Below are 16,487 nucleotides of genomic sequence, written 5' to 3'. Positions count from 1 at the left end.
ATGGACTTGATAAACGTACCAAACTTGGAGTTTTATTCTAAAGCACTGCAGACTTGTGTGATAGCATGACAGTTTCTCCGATTTCAAGTCAGTTCACATAATTATGAAGTATAGCAAATCCTTGTTAATTCAGATTTCACAGGACCAAAAGAAATGTGAATTAACTGAATGTGTAATTATTGAGGGTATCAATAAAGCAAGAAACAAATACTTACTATGGTAACACCTTTACTTACTAAATGAACCAGCAAATCCCATTTCTATCTCACACAAAGTACAAAAGCTGCAATCATTTTATGACTGATTAGCAATTGCAATGGCAAAGCTCTTATGACTTCCTTCTCAGCCCAGCTACCGCATGCGTTTCTGCACATTACGATTATTTTTTCAAAAGTAAGCTGGTTGCCAACAGATCATCTGTCAGGCGCCATGTAGCCGCACTCTTCATCCTGAACAGCTTCTGCCGTGTTTGTGACATTGCGTGTCCAGCCGTTGCACCGAGTAAAAACAAAACTACTGCTTGCTGCAACAAATGCGATCTTGGACGGCAATGTCGGCAGTGTCGCAAGCATTGGTAAATGCAAGAATAAAGGCTATAATGACACCAATAGACACAAAGCATTCCGGCATTTCTATCGCTCATGTAAGATTTCTGCTGGTGGCTATGGTGATAGGTGCTTAGCCGATATGTTTTGGCTGGATGCCAGCACCGTTTTCGCTCTTTTGAGTAGCACATTTGTGGCACTCCATGCTTGGGCTCAGAGTTGTCGAAATTAGCGATGTGTGGCCAAATTCAAATTACTAGAGCTTAATTCCATTAAATAATGCACATGCATGCAGTAACTGAAGGCCAAGTTCGAGTTACACAAATTAATGAGGTTTTAATTAAATCTTCATTTACTGTAGTCAGTCAGGCCACCTTTCTTGCATAAGAATGACTAGTCACAAAATCTAAAGACAGGTTTATTGGCTGCAAGCATAGAAGAATGGAAAATGTATTTCGGAGGGGCATTGCACACTGGATGTGAAACATAGCACAACTGACAACCAGTCAACGTAGTGCCTTGAGCAATGTGGTCGTGTGTAGCAAAACTCTTCACATTGAAGAGGGAAGGAGCCACACAGAGTATGCAAGGGCCTTAATTTACCACAGCTCAGCGTTGTTTTTTTTTTTTAAATGTCTACACTTACAGAAGTTGGCATGCAAACATGCACCCCATGACTAAGATGCAAATGACCGAATATTGTTTTACTGGCTAGTCACAAGCCGCTTGGAAATTCAAAACGTTCTCAATTTCGCTGTCTGCAAACTTTTGATGCTGACCATAATTACCTAGAACAGAATGGGAAAAAAAAAGTTGGAACTGCTATTATGTCAAATTTTCACTTAAGCGATTTCAAAGCTACAGCATTTAAATCAGTGACCTCTTTCAAAATAGACGAAAAGCACACATGAAAAGCGCAGAAACATGCTACGCTCCAAATAAGCCACACACTCAGATCACACACATGTCCATCCATGCACAAAACTGCACTCAAGCCAAGCTATACAATGCAATTCAGGAGGGCATGGTTGTGGCCCATGCTTACTGACCCTTCTTCGGTCTTCTTGGCGTCGTCAGCTGGCTTTTCGGCCTCAGGCTTCGGCTCAGCTCTGCAGATGATATAATTGACAAAATTAGCAACAACTGACAAGAGAGATTTAGCACCAGAGAAGAGAGAGAGAGGGATCACTTACACCTCGGCAAGGGAGTCTGAAACCAACTTCAGAGCCTTCTCTGTGTTTGTGACCATGCGTTGAACCTGTCCGAGGTCCTCCTCCTTGGGGTAAATCATGGAGTGCTTAGCCATCACGTGGCGGTCATCCACGGAGTCTGGGCGGCGGGGCATTGGCTGAAACCACAACACAAACGAGCTTGTTGAAGTGTGCCTTCAAAAAGACAAGCCGTACTTTAAACAAGAAAGGTTCGTAGGAAGATAGTGATTGAAAGTCATCAACAAGAGATTTGACAGCCAACGTTCCGACAAGGGGACCCATGTTGGGTCCTTTTGTGGAAAAAAGCTATGGCATCCCTTCAACCACTGCTGATCGGCTGCACTCTTGTTAGGGGAGTAATTTTAGTGAAATATCTGCAACAATTAGCCGCAATTGGTGCTCAATATTAAGAATGCTTGAGCATCTAAATGCCATACGTAACCCTTTCTGGTCCAATGATTCCTGCAGGAATTATGTTTTGCAGAAAATATCTGACTTGGAGAAAAACAAGACTACAGTAAAACCTCGTTAAACCGTACCCGCTTAAACAGTAGTTTCGTTTTAAAAGTAGTAAAGTCAAATCCCCGACTCAGCGGCCATTGAACATAATGTGTTTCGTACCCGCATAAACTGTACCAGCTTACTGCGTACGCATCGGTTAAAACGTAGCGTTTGAACTTTTCGTCGCGCAAACACGGCGCTGCGCCGTCTCCATCGGGCGGCCCGGCAGAACAACACGCCTCAGAGATCGGAACAACGGCCTCCAAGCGCCCTGTGCGTTTGCGCGTGAAGCCACATCAACATCAACATCATTTCGACGCGGTGCCAGAGAGCGTTATGGCGTCGTGCAAGCGAGGACTCGAGTCGTTCCGAAGCTTGGATAAAAAAGACGCCGGGTGCTCAGCATAGAAGAAAAATTAGACATCGTCCGTGCTATCGAACGTGACACGAAGAAGTTGGCGCTGACACGCAACAGGGATCTGCTGTTGCCTACGGTGTGTGGCATTTGGAATGCGAAGAAGTTGCTCGGCTACGAGGTTCGACTTTTCGCCATCGTTGCCTCTGTTGTTGCCGAAGTGTCGACTAGCGACAGTGACGAGGACGACACGGAAAGCGATAGCACGGGCGATTCAGGCCCGACAGTGGCATAAGCTGCGCGTTGCGTCAGCCTCATGAATGCAATCGTCGCGACGACAATAGGGGCGCGATAACGTAACTATATTCCAAATGAAAATTATTCCAAACTCCGACACCCGTAATGAAAAAGGCGCCCTCGGGACTTCTGCAGCACTACTGCGCACGTGCACGAACGCCAACGAGGAATCTGCCATGCGATTGTTTGCCGAGAAGAGGGGGCTGGCACGCAGCTTCAGTAAGTGAAGCCGCTGTCGTCGGCGTGCTAAGCCGCCGCGGCATCAAACGAAAATAACGCTTTTGTCGCGCGAAGTGAATAAATACTGCATGTTTTTTCCCCTTTCATCGCACTCTCACTGAGTTCCGTTTTCGACAGGTAAGTGGGCGATCTCATGCTATTCGGTTAAACAGTACTACCGTTTAGTACGTACCCTTCCCGAGCTCCGGCCAACTACGGTTTAACGAGGTTTCACTGTATATGAAGAAATGTGTCAGGAAAAGCAATTAAAAGATTCGGCTACATTTGCCTAGATAAATATAGCTCCCCTGAAATTTTACAAATGGCGATGCATCGCATAAGGCTGACATTAGTTCTCTGCTCCATTTTCCGAGCCTGTTGCCAGATGCATATGCCAGCCTTGGGAGACAAATGGTTTTCACATCTGTGGCCATATTTCACACCCTTATTATTGTGAATGAAGAAATCTGAAGAACCACACGTCACAAAAAACACACTGCTTTGCCAAAACTCCAGTCGGATTTTTTTTCTGACTTTAGTCATTCAGATGCACGCAATAAAAAATTTCCGCTTGAATGAAAACATTTCGACCGAGAAGAGTAACTAGCTTCCATTTTGTTATACATTTACCTAAGGCAAAGCATCTGAGAGGCTCACCCACCAAGAATATTTCTGAATGTAGATTCACTTTCGAATGAATAATGAAAAGCAGAAGGTTGAATCCACCATGGAAATGAGTAACAAGAAAGAAAGACTGACAAAAGTGAGGAGATCCATATCTAGTCTAGGATGCGCAATGCTAGTTCGGCATGTCATTAATACTTCCTCAGTAAAAGCTAGTGCCGACATCTCGTAAAGGGGCATGCGTTAAGAACGTTTTAAGGCTGCCACAATATAGAGGACCATGCTAGCGCCAAATTTAACCTTGCTCCATTTTACATCAACCTCTTGTGATAGATGGGTAACACATGAGGCTGCCAATGAAGTGTACTGATCTTTGCAGTGCTATATGCACACTTGCTCAAGCAAGGGGCATGTGTAGATGCACAACTAATTCCACAAACTAGAATGTGCAGTGCAATGTGCTGTGGCATAACTGCCACTCCACCATGTATGCAACAAATAGGTGATGGAAGCCATCCGACTGGGAAAAGTTTATGCTAAATCCTGGGAAAAAAACCGTTCTGCACAAAATGTGCCAACATTGCCTCAGTACCATGTTAACAGCCATTGGTAAGATAGTGCTACAGCACTGTCTGAATTTGCTTGTGTAGGGCTAAAACACACGCATTCACAACTGGAAACTGTAGAAGCAGAGCAAAAGATGCAATTTACACTGCAAAGTTTTTTTTAACCAATAGTTGCAGTGCTGTTGATGCTTCACCATGACAGCTGCAATGGCATAAGTCTAAGCAGCCTTTATGAAGGCAGGACAAGGATATCTAGGTTGAAGCATTTGGTGCATGATGTATTAAACTGCTACATTCTTTCATCTTGACATTGCATCACATGCAAACACATGCCTCGAATGCATGCAATAAAGCAAACCTGAATTTGCACTTGTCTTTCGTTACGCTATCGTAAGAAGCCAAGGGGATTCAGAGCTATGCTTTAATTCACAGTGCACCAGCTTTTCTTGCTGCCTGCAGATACAAGATGAAAACAATGCCCGACACAATGTAATGAACCCTACTTCAGTAAATCTTTAGGCACATAAAGGTTTGGCGGTCGAGGGAACTAGTGCAATTGCTCGGGTGTATGCAGGTTGTCCCAGTTCCAAGGCCACCAAGAAGGTGAGGTGAAACTGCACTAACTGGACACCAAGAACTGTATGTTGATGCTAGCTAATACCATAACCATCTCACGCACACCTGCCAACATTCGAATAGCTAGATAGAGCAGACCGACTTTACCAGCTGCATACACAGACAATCGCACACAGAGCCAACTGTGGCCACAAATAAAACGTGTGCCTACTTTCTATGAGTCCAAAGTACAAAACTAACAAAGTAATGATAGTAAAGCTCGTAAAGTAGAAACCTAATGTGCATCCAATTTTATAGCAAGAAAAATAGGCAAGGTTCCATAGGTGTCGCCCGAGGGCATGTAGTCTTTTTTGGAGACAGCTCCACTGCAGTACAGCTGTGTTAAGCCATAAAGCATAAAAATGCTGTGGAGACTGTTTCGGTTTTGCGTTCGATTACACTGCATAGGCAATATCCGGCCCAATTTCCGTGAAGAAAAAAAGGGTGGGGGGGGGGGGGGCTCGAATTAGAATAAGGTATATACAAATATTTGAAACTTCAACATTCCATACAAAAGATTTGTACTATCTAAATATTCAAACTACCAAAAATTGCTGTTGTCTGTTAGTAGGTCAGCTGCGCTGCAGCACAACTGTGTAATGCGAAACATAGCAAATGTAAGGGGGAGGGCACTGCCACAGGGCCCCTGCTGATGCTAGTGGCTATCCGACACTATCAGCTGGAGTACCCACACTGTGCTGCCTCCCTCCACGCATCTGGACAAAAGCTGCCAGGAACCTCTGTTTGCTGCTAACCAGGCTCAGTGCTTAAAACATGGTTTCCAAGCTACAAATTTCACCAAGCAGCATGCTTGGCAATGTTTTAGAGCCTTGTTCTACAGTAGTTGAGTACCACCAGGATGCTTCAATGGTAAACTGGATGAAAAACCATGGCTTCAAAAGGAAGGAAAACTTCAACAGCAGGAAACCCAGATATGCACTCAACAACAAGAGCTTCTGAAGGGAGTTCCTTCCAAGACTGAACTGTCAAAAGACTGATAAGCTCATCTACCAGCAATTTACACTGCCACAAGCACAAGTTGAAAGATATGTGCATGATCAAATTTTGGGCCAAAAACAAGATTCATGCGAATGGTGTAAGCATAGCACCCACTGTCGGCTCGGCTTGCAAAGAGCTTGCAGACACCAGACACTAGAGTGGTCCAGTGAGCGGTTCTTTTCGGTATCTGGAGGAACTGTGACATGCAGGATGTCGCTGCTTCCCCGATCATGTCAAACAGCTATGCTTCCTTTAAGACATTAAATAACTACAGCTACGATACTGTCCAACGGAAGTGTTTTACTATAGAAGACCACTAAGCATAAATAACCTGTTAGTCATTTGCTGTGCAATAAACCTGTTCCTTTAAGACATTAAATAACTACAGCTACGATACTGTCCAACGGAAGTGTTTTACTATAGAAGACCACTAAGCATAAATAACCTGTTAGTCATTTGCTGTGCAATAAACCTGTTTTTTCATACATCTAGTAGGTGAAGAAACCAAATTTTGCAAAACCAATATTTCTATAGCTGATAAATTCAATTTGCACCGTTTTCATTATTAAAATTAGCTTCAAAATTTAAATTTAATTTCCCACACCCCTAATAAATAACATACTGTCAGCTGCAGTTATTGCTTGAAAACCTTCCTAGGGCAGGCTGAAAATCGGCATTTTCGAGAGGAGGCAGCGTATTCACCATCCCCAAGCTCTGCTGAGACATGCTGCCATTAAAGGTGTTGCTATTGAGGTGACCATAGGGGTCAGGCATGTGCATGCCAAGTGGGGGATTGAATTAACCGGGGTAGAATGGGTTACTGTATTTCATGAAACTTTGTGCACACATCTTTGAACATACTACAATTGACAAGCATTTCTTGGACAACAGTGTCTGTCAATACAAGAGTCTAGTTAAACAGAACCTCAAGAGACAGAAGAAATGTGTTTAGATTAACGAGAGTTTCGTTTTACTAAAGATGTGCAGAGATGCAGCACTGCATGTCATACACTTCCTTAAACACTGGTAGATATGCTAATCATAACGAAGTGAATGTAGCAGCTAGTTTGTCCTGTATATTCAGTCACGGCGAGTCACTGTGCTCATAAGGAGGCCCATGTAAATCTTACTTTAGTTGCAATCAGCAGTCACTAAATGGACTAGGCTTCGCAGATTTCGGATTTGAGGAGGCAACGGTGACGTATCAAAACAAGAACATACTGTAGTCAGATACAACTTAAGTCTGCAGTGAAGCCCCACCCACACCCTCATTACCGCCAGCCCCTGTTCCTCCACGAGGCTGCAAATAGTTTGTACTTCAAACTTTCCGTTCCCTAAATAAGGAGATAACCACAAAAATAGAATTATTAGGCATAACTTTGTTTTCATGCATATATTATAGTGAAATGGTGAAAGCCTAACTCTTTATTGGAGTGGAATAAAACGCTTGCGTCGCTGCAACTATTTATTGTCAAGTTTCACTTCCGTTGGCAGTGAACTTTCGTAAGTAAAACGGGCTCAGCAATGAAATGAACTGGGCCAGGGACTTTTATTATAGAGTGAAATACTCAGATTCCATACACTTTGTCCATGTCTGTTGCACACCTTATCGAAAGAATCGAAGAACAGCAGATGCTCCAGAGGTATCAAGTACATCGCCATTTCGAAAATGTCGCAGACGATTTTGTTTGCTTCTGCAATTGGCTGGCGGACTAACACGACCCCGCACGGTTCGTGCGCCTTAGTTGCCAACTACAGTTTTTTTTAAAGTTGTATCCTCCTATAGTTCTTACTGCCCCAGTCAACGGCTGAACAACATGCTGTCAAGCACAGGGAGTCCGAATATCCGAACGGCATTCTGCAAGATGTCCAAAATATTGGTTGTCCTTACTTCAGTGGAGAGTGGCACTGCTGTCCAGGTCTGTACGTGCTATGCATTAAAAATAGATCGAATGTTTGCTTATGCGAGTCTTTGCCACAGCCTTTTTTAAAGATGGCCTTCCAGATAGAAGACTGGTGTCAAGAAATATACAAATCTATGAAAATGTTCTTCAAAGCTTGTTTCTGTGATAGCTTATTAACCAAATACAAAACCAATGAATGTAAAGGCTGTTCCATTTCCGGACACTCAGACAATTCTCAATTTATATCTGTATATAACTATATTGGACCCTCTACTCTCAGGTACAAAGAAAACTAGACTCTCCGAGCACATTTTAACGTGAAAGTTCGATTTGAAATCTCTGCCTTTCAATGCCTCCCACCGACAGCGAACGGCATTTTGGCAAAGCTGTGTGATGTCAGCAAATGAGGGGCTACCTCTGTGTCGTCGGCTTTAGAGCAGTTCGAGACCACATCGAACGTTTCTCTGCACGCCCTAGCACCTAATGGCGTAGCAACAATATTGCTGCTGAATTGTGGCAGCAATTCCTTCACTTGCGCAATAAAAAGCAGTAGCAAACCACAGAGGTGAGCCAAGAGGCACATGAAAAAGTGAAAATTACGCATGGCAGCCATATGCAGCCATGACGTATTTACAACTCCTGTTATCACTTTCAGTGTTAGCAGCACACAAAAGCCTGGCCTGTGAGACCAGCTTCTGTTACCCAAGGAAGCCACTTCCAGGGGGTGCCCATTCAATTTGTCACAATCAGTGTCACCTGACTGCATTACGGTTTGACTGCAACATTAAAATTTTCAAATAGAAATTTCCTACTACACCACACACACTCAACTTGTACCAGCTTGCTGTGGAATACGTAGGGTTTATTAATACGCACAGACAACTTAAGCTAAAATAAATTTGGAGTCCTGGCCCCTTTAGGAAATTCCATTTACAGAGGTTCTACTCTGTGTCCAAATGATCAAACTAATTTTTAAACAATCGTTAAATTTGTTTTTATACTAGCATTTTAGGATATCTATTTACTCAGTGCACTTCAGCAAAATGACATCTACATGAAGTGTCACGACGATTGAGTCACTGTGTGCTCCGTGTCTGTCAAAGGCTTGTGTGCATGTGACAATGCTGCAATGTATACAAATGGTTTGCGACACAGCTGGACACCTGCAGTTTAGGCTTCTTTGCACAGAATTCAGCTTTGAGCTTTCTACCTACACGGTTCCTCAATCCATTCAGTCCAGTAAGTGCAAATGCTCTGTACTTGCACAACGTCCATGATGTTACCGCATGAAAGATTATAGGAGCAATCCTGCGCATTAATTGAAGCCTTTGACCATGCACAGTTCCAACAGTGACATTGCTCACATAGAAATGTATCCCCAGAACCTACGAAATTCCAGTTCCAGAAACGAAATCCAACATCTTGGAAATTGGTAAGCAGTTCTATGTGGCTATAGCCCATGTAATAGAGACTCCGATTAATTTTTCAGACACTATCTCGCTCAACTTCAGTTGAATACGAAATGTGGCAGTACCTTCCATCTTTCTGAACGATACCTTGCTTGAGCGTAGAGTTATGTAAATAGTTTATAGGAATAGAACTGACACCAAACCTAACCTACTTAATCCACTTCCTATCTTTTCTATGTTGCATTAGAAATGGTCAACCAATCCATTTTTGCCCTAAAGGCTGGCAACTACTTGTGGTAATGATGGATTTCTCAACCACTGTGTCAAGGAACAACTGCCTCGTGGCAGCCAATTCAAGTGACGAGAACAAGGGTCATCAGCACCTTTTGTTCCCCCACTAACACCTTTACATATTTCGTTTTGAAGTTCTTTATTTTGTTTCGAGATCTACAGAGACAATCACTGTGTATGGTCATCATCAATTTTCGGAAGCTACTGGCAAGCACTGCAAAGAGCAACCACGTCATTTGTGCTTTCTGTGCTCTTGCTTGTAAATGTTACCAGCTGCTTGTGTCACCCAAAAGTGTCCCACTTTAAAAAGAAATTGACCTATATATTTGAACCTTCAGAACTGGCAACCTTTACAAGCAAGGATAGCTGCCCATGAAAAGCAGCTACCAGGCACAGAACCCAGCATGGGACCACCAGGCTCTACGTGTGCCCCACATAGCGTGCCACCCTCCTCCCGCCCACCCCAGCAGAGGACCCATAGGAGGGCACTTCAAACAGGCAAGCCTGGTCTCGCACTGCATGATGTACCTGCCCAGACTGGGCCCCCACGCGCGTTGGGTGTGTGGTGTTGCCAATCTGGTTGTTGCCACCTCGGGAGCGATGCCTCCACCCTATTGGTGGTGGCGGCGGCGGCAAGGGTGGGCAAGGACAGTGGCGGGGCCACCCTACCATGGGTCCTGGGGGCCCCATCATGGGCGGTCCCCACGGCGGCATGGGCCCCATGGGTCCTGGGCCTCGGCCAAAGAAGCGGCAGCGGTCCATTTCGTCTTCGTAGCGCTGCCGCTCCCAGTAGAGCCGTTCCTCTTCTTCCACCATCCTGGATAAAAGAGGTTCCAGCTGAACGTTACTGCTCTGAGAAACACACTGGGGCCAAATTATATTAAATGATGGCCTTTCTTTCTTCTTTTCCTGTGCAACAATGGTACCCCCCATGCAATACAGCGCAGTCCACTTATAACAATATCAAGAACGAAAAATCCGATTGTTATAACCGATCATCGCTATATGTGGACTGCCTAAAAAAGAAATAAAAGCTGCCGAACATACCTTCGTAGCTCCAAAACAAAACATTTATACCTCTAAACAGTGTGTCAAGTGTTAAGCGTCCTGAAATAGTCAGAAATCTGCATTTGTTTTCATGGAAGTTTCAGGTTCACAATGGCAGTGTGCATTGCATCCAGCAGCTGCATGAACACTGGTAGCTATAACTTAGCGTGCATGAAATCAGTGAGCGACTATCGACGAAAGTGCACTGTGCAAATGTTGGGGTCGGTGTCAAAGATGGGCCACTGTCAATCTCGTCATCACTGCCGCCGCTGCTGTCGTCGCCTCCGTCGCACCACACCGCCATCTGTGTCACGACAATCGCCCCGTCAGAGAAGTCTCGCAGAACAAGGCAGTGCTATCTGCACCCATGGAATCACCATCTATTTTATCGCCAGTAGTGACGTGCTCCCAGAGTTTGGTAATGTCAGCGGCTGCCAATGTATTGGCTTCACACGTTGGAAAGTTTTGCCTTGGCATGCAAAGCCCGTGGTTTCAGTTGATTGGCATGGTCACTGGTGCTAGCCTCGAATTGTCGATACCATCGACTGTGTGAGCTCATCCTTTCGAGTCTTGAAAAATTTGCAGCTTCGTCGCAAGCGACACAGCTTTGCGCTCTGTTGATGCAGCTACCACTGCTTCCGTGGTGCATTTCGGCACTTACTGAGGAAGAGAGGAAGGCTACAGAGAGGGAGCACAAGCGCAGTTTCCTTCTCTTTTTTTTCTCTCTCTCTCTGAACACTCGCCAGTGACGCAGACTCAAAGCAGCTGGTGCCATCTTGTGGCACGCTACGCCAACTTGCAATACTCGTGGCTAAGGGGAACGCGGATTTCACAATTATTCTGCATGGAAAATGCCCAAAAGGCAGAATTTCGATTGTTATATTCGACAAGCGGTGAATAACGTATTTTTATAAATGGGTTTTTTCTCGTAGCCCTCGTACCCCTAAAGTTGGTACTCTGAAGTCGACTCATTGTTGTAACGGATATAAATGGACTGCACTGTACTCCCAATTGTATTAACAGTTCTGCTGAAACATACAACAAACTTGTTCATATCTCAAAGAGTACATACAAAAGTCACTTAAATGTTTGGTAGCGTTAACTGCAGTTGACACCTATGTAATGCGAAGCGTCACGCTAACTGTTGCTGCACAAGAGGCTTGAGATATGCGTTGTCGAGTTTTGTGGCTTCGGCAAGATACCAGAATACACTGCCGCTTGAGCAAAATATAATGCTAACTTCTTGCCACGTGCAGCAGAGAATGGTGGCCTGTTTGGATTATTGCCTTTGAAAGTGTGCTTCCAAAGGCACTGTGCCCCACGCGCTGTCAAACATAGGTGAAGATGCTCATTGCAATAGGGATGGCATGCAACAGCTGCGAACAAGGAGATTTGCTGATATCGGAAGAGAAAAACCTAGTGCATGTCAGCATTTTCATTTCACATTTTCCGGTGCCTGCTTCTCTTGATTGCAATCAGGGGTGCCTAGCACATTTTCACAGCAGTTTGGCTATGTACTGAATATTGCTGCAAACAGCACATTCTACTGCAGAATATTAACCAGTAAGAAGCGCGATGGTATTGACGCATAATTTTTTCTCTCATGTAAATGAGAACGGTGGCGCCGAGAAATTTTACGAAACAGGATTGTATTAGTGAGGTATTAACCGAGGAATTGAATAATCTAATTTCCTTATCCCTATGGCCCTTCCAAGTTGCCAATACACACATACATCACACACAGCAAATAGGCAATGTCATTTCTCTGGCAATCTTTTGGAAAGGCATCTGCTAGAGTTCACAAACCTACTATGCTGGAATGCAGCTTTTAGCAGATCCTTTCACACATTTAGTGTGCAGTATAGGAGTTCTAACATCATCTGAACTATCATCTCGTCAGAATGTTCGGTAAACCTGCAAAATTTGGAACATTCTTCAACCTTCCTTTTCCTGTCTAAGCAACACATCAGCCAAGCCCAATTCGGCACTCGCATTCTATATGCCTAAGCATCTTCACATCTTTAACTTGATGTTGAGGTGCTTCTCATGCACTAAAAAAGTGACACACTACAAGCATGGCAATTTGCACAAAAAAACGTGCCACATTATTTTATAGAATATACAGCCAGGTAGTTGTACCAAGCTGCATTTGATACTCATGTATGACAACAGCAGTCCCGAGCTATCTTGGGAGACAAACCTCATCTCTGCTCTCCACCGATCCTCCTCGTGTTTCCAGAAGTCCTCCTTCAGTTGTCGTCGAAAGCGCTCCTCTTGCAACTTCCGCTGACGAAGGCTTGGCTTTATGTCGACGACAAGGTCAGGGTTCACTTTTTTCTGGAAAGAGAACCTGTGCTTGTACTATACTCTAAAACAAGATTACACCCTATTGCCCCACAACAATAAACGTCGTCTCGTCTGCATTTCCTTTCTTTAACACTGCGAGCCCGGCACTTCCCAGTTAACGAATGGCTTGTGCGTTATCAGCATGACAGCATTCCCGACAGGAAAGTAGCGGGCGCGGTGTTTTCAAGAAAGGAAAGGCAAGCAAAGCAGATTACTATTGTGTGGCAGATATACACTCTAAAGGGTGTACTTTTTGCCTAAGAGTGTAGCATAGAAAAGAATGCTTTTCATTACAAATAAGTTTTTGTTAAAGTTGCCATTCAAATTTGTGCCCACCACTCATTAACTACATCAACTCTACTGGCTTACTTCATGCAGCATCCATTCTACAATTATGCTGCACAGCGCGCAGATTTATTTTGAACCAATCTTTATAACGCGTAGTGTCACAATGAGACTACATGGAACAGGGAAAAGTTTCAAAAATGTAACCTTCATGTCACTGGTGATGGTATGTTTTCTTTAATTACATATACATGTGTGCATCCACAGTCTACCACAGTACGAGCACCAATACGCCTAATAAGTGTACTGGCAGGTCTTTAGAGCTATTTCGGACGTGCCTGTGGCAGTTTGAGCTATTGGGGCAGTAAAAGGCACGCATTCATTTTTTTCAGACTGCCAGATTTTTCTTACGATTTCGCAGCCCCTAGGGAGTTCGAAAAATCCTACATTGACTGTAATTTGTTAATACATGTGAATAAATCTTCTGGAACTTCCTACTCATGTGTTAGCTTAAGGCACACATGCTACTGCAGCAAGTCTTTCCTTTAGTTCAAACTTTTAATCCAAACAAATTTTCGGGCCTCCACGAGTTCAAATTATTGGGATTCGACTGTATTTGGAGGCAAAGATTCCGGACAAATAGCCTCAAGGTTTGGCACATTACTGTGCATGCCACAGTTGTCTACAAAAAAACACACTTTTCTCATGCCCAAACTTTCGGTCAAGTTGGTGTAGGCATTCTTCGAACAAAGGTTGCGCGATTCACACCTTGGAGGGTTTTTACAGCCTTGAAGCACCTTGGTTTTTTTTTCCTTTGCCAAATACAAGTGGCAGTTTCTCTGTACCTAGTGCATTGGCACTGATCATCACTGTAATCCTTTGCTGTGCTTAAACCCCTCTGTAAGATTAAGCCAAAAATGCGAAGGTACGATTATGCAGCATCTTGAAAAATAGCCCTTTCTCCTCACAATTAAACACGTCCAAATGAGCGTATTTTTCTAGCAGGGACTTCAGTTTGGTCACACGGTAGACGGACACAATGGCCTTGTCTACCGCTCCACTTTCGCCACACACTTTCTTGAATTCCCATGCTCCTTGAAGCCGTGAAGGCCAAATGTCTCTGCTTTCTGCTTAAGCAAATCTCCCGACATGGGCAAATTCTTTACCAAGACTCCTTACAGCCATAGTTCTAGAACCTCTTCAACAGATTACATTCTTTTGCAACATCAACCTTGGAATGTCCCCTCTCTATTAGCTTAATAATAGCCATATTTTCTCCAATGTCAAGGTCACATACCTTCCACATTTCTTTGCACCACTGTCTCGCAATGGCACAGGAGGTGGCACCACGGCACCGCGCAAGCAAAATTTGAAGCCGCAAGCACACACGAAGCTACACACTAGGTCTCGAACGCATCCGGCAACAAGTGATCATGATGAAAGTGCTGATTGAAAAAAGAAAAAAGTGCCGTTCCCTGGAGCGTTTTCTCAGCCAGGGAAGACAGGGCATGGCCTTCGAGACTGGAAGTTGGCACACGCTCCCTGTTGATAGCATCCACTAGAGGGCCACTTGAGGCCAAACCTTGCCAAGCTAGCAGAAAAATACAACATGTTGGCCTCCAAGATCGGGCAGCGTGGCTTGGAACAAGCAATTTACGCAGAAAAATAAAACTTGGGAGCCTAAATTCGTCCGAAAAATTGGTCGTGAGAATGCATTGGCTCTGTGGGAAAACCTTGACTGTGCATTTATGAAGTCTGAAAAATCCATAGGCAACTGTATTCGATTTGAACCTACTATTGGTATTCGGTTTAAAAGACTACTATTACAAACATTCAAACATCTAAGTAGAGTAAAAGCTTGTTAATTCTGAACCCATTAATTCAAAATTTCGGATAATTCGAAGTAGCCGCTGCGCTCCGTACAGCAATGTATTGAAAGCAATATGTAACACATCCCACTAATTCACACTGAAATCCGCACTATCACCGATAATTCGAACTCTGCACCATCATGGATGGGGAGAGTGCTAGTGTGTGGGAGCACGTTGGCAACGCTGGCTTAGCCGCACGGCTTTGCTTTTTCTATCTGCGGCCCTTTGTTTAGGCCTGACTGGAGACAAGATGCGTTTGCGCCTGGCCAGGCATGGCCAACACCTGTGTTGCTGGTCGCTTCTCTCCCGTGAAGTTCCGTACAAAACTCAAGTGCGATAAAATCATCGCTGTGTGCCGTATGTGCAAACGAAAGTGTGAGCCGGGGTACGTGGCTCAATCTCTTGTGTGCAAGCTAGGAAGGCGGGGCGGAAGCGACCTCTCTTGTGCGGGAGGCACAGGGGTGGGGCGGAAGGAGGGAACGAGGGGGGTTCTTTGGCGGCGGCTGTTTAAGGCGCGGCCATGCGGTCGCCGTATCTTGAAAGCAATCAGATGTTTGCAGAGTGCACATAGTGCCCGTAGCTTTGTATGCAATGTGCTTTCTATGTTTCGTTCGCATTGAAGCAAGAGCTGTACGAAGGTTAATTCGCTCGCTGCTACTGCCGCGATTCCCCTCCTCCAGCGTTTTTCAGAGAGTTTCTGCAATCATTGAGTGAGGTGTTCATGTTTACCTGTGTGCGCGTGACACCGTACTTGTTAATTTAGTAAGAGAATGTTTGCAAGTTTGACGGCCGATAAAACTACTATCCTTACTCCCCCATATAGCCATCTACTAATTTGCTATCACAATTGATGCTTCGCTTTTCGGGCGAAACTTCATTTTTTTTCCCTCAGCGCCAGTCGGCACGACGAAGGTGCGGACGGAGCAAGAGCCATCTCGAAGTCGGGCACGTCGGACCATGTCCGGTTAAGTTGGCTGTGCCAGTGCTTCGAAGTATAGACGTTCACATCAACATGACGTAACGTGTGAGCACGCGTGCTCATGTCACGTCGGACTACATACGCGCCTTAACTGAGCGTTTTTTTTTTCTCTCAGACTTTTATTAGTTCAAATTTTGTATAATTCGAATTTTATAGCATCACTGCAGAATTTGAATTAACAAGCTTTTACTGGAAAGTATTCAGGATGCATTCTAACTACCGAGTCGCAGAGGTAGTTTTTTTCATAACTACGTCCTTTCTTAAGCCCCTTTTACACTGCAGTCTGGCATCTACAGCAACGGGAAATCTGTCCCTCAAGTGAAGCATTGTTCACATTGCTTACCTGCCACGCCAGTGGAACAGTCACCTGGGCGTGATATTTTACCACTATCACCATTTGCCAAGTATGCACTCAGTTGCACA

General features: G+C 44.4%; 1 protein-coding gene across 1 annotated transcript in view; it reads right to left on the bottom strand.

Annotated features, from left to right (window-relative positions):
* Zn72D (Zinc-finger protein 72D) overlaps nucleotides 1–16,487 on the bottom strand; it is an 82,927-nt gene that overhangs the window by 38,773 nt on the left and 27,667 nt on the right. The window contains exons 6-9 of the mRNA XM_075680823.1: nucleotides 12,784–12,920; nucleotides 10,206–10,353; nucleotides 1,739–1,893; nucleotides 1,595–1,654 (exon numbers count right to left, since the gene is read on the bottom strand). Of these exons, the coding sequence (XP_075536938.1) occupies nucleotides 1,595–1,654; nucleotides 1,739–1,893; nucleotides 10,206–10,353; nucleotides 12,784–12,920 (500 nt within the window). The remainder of the gene's footprint in view (nucleotides 1–1,594; nucleotides 1,655–1,738; nucleotides 1,894–10,205; nucleotides 10,354–12,783; nucleotides 12,921–16,487) is intronic.

This window comes from Dermacentor variabilis, chromosome 2 (assembly GCF_050947875.1).
Source record: "Dermacentor variabilis isolate Ectoservices chromosome 2, ASM5094787v1, whole genome shotgun sequence".
Taxonomy (NCBI): Eukaryota; Metazoa; Arthropoda; class Arachnida; order Ixodida; family Ixodidae; genus Dermacentor; species Dermacentor variabilis.
The sequence above is the reverse complement of the archived record's forward strand: the minus strand, read 5'-3'. Positions and strand labels throughout refer to the sequence as shown.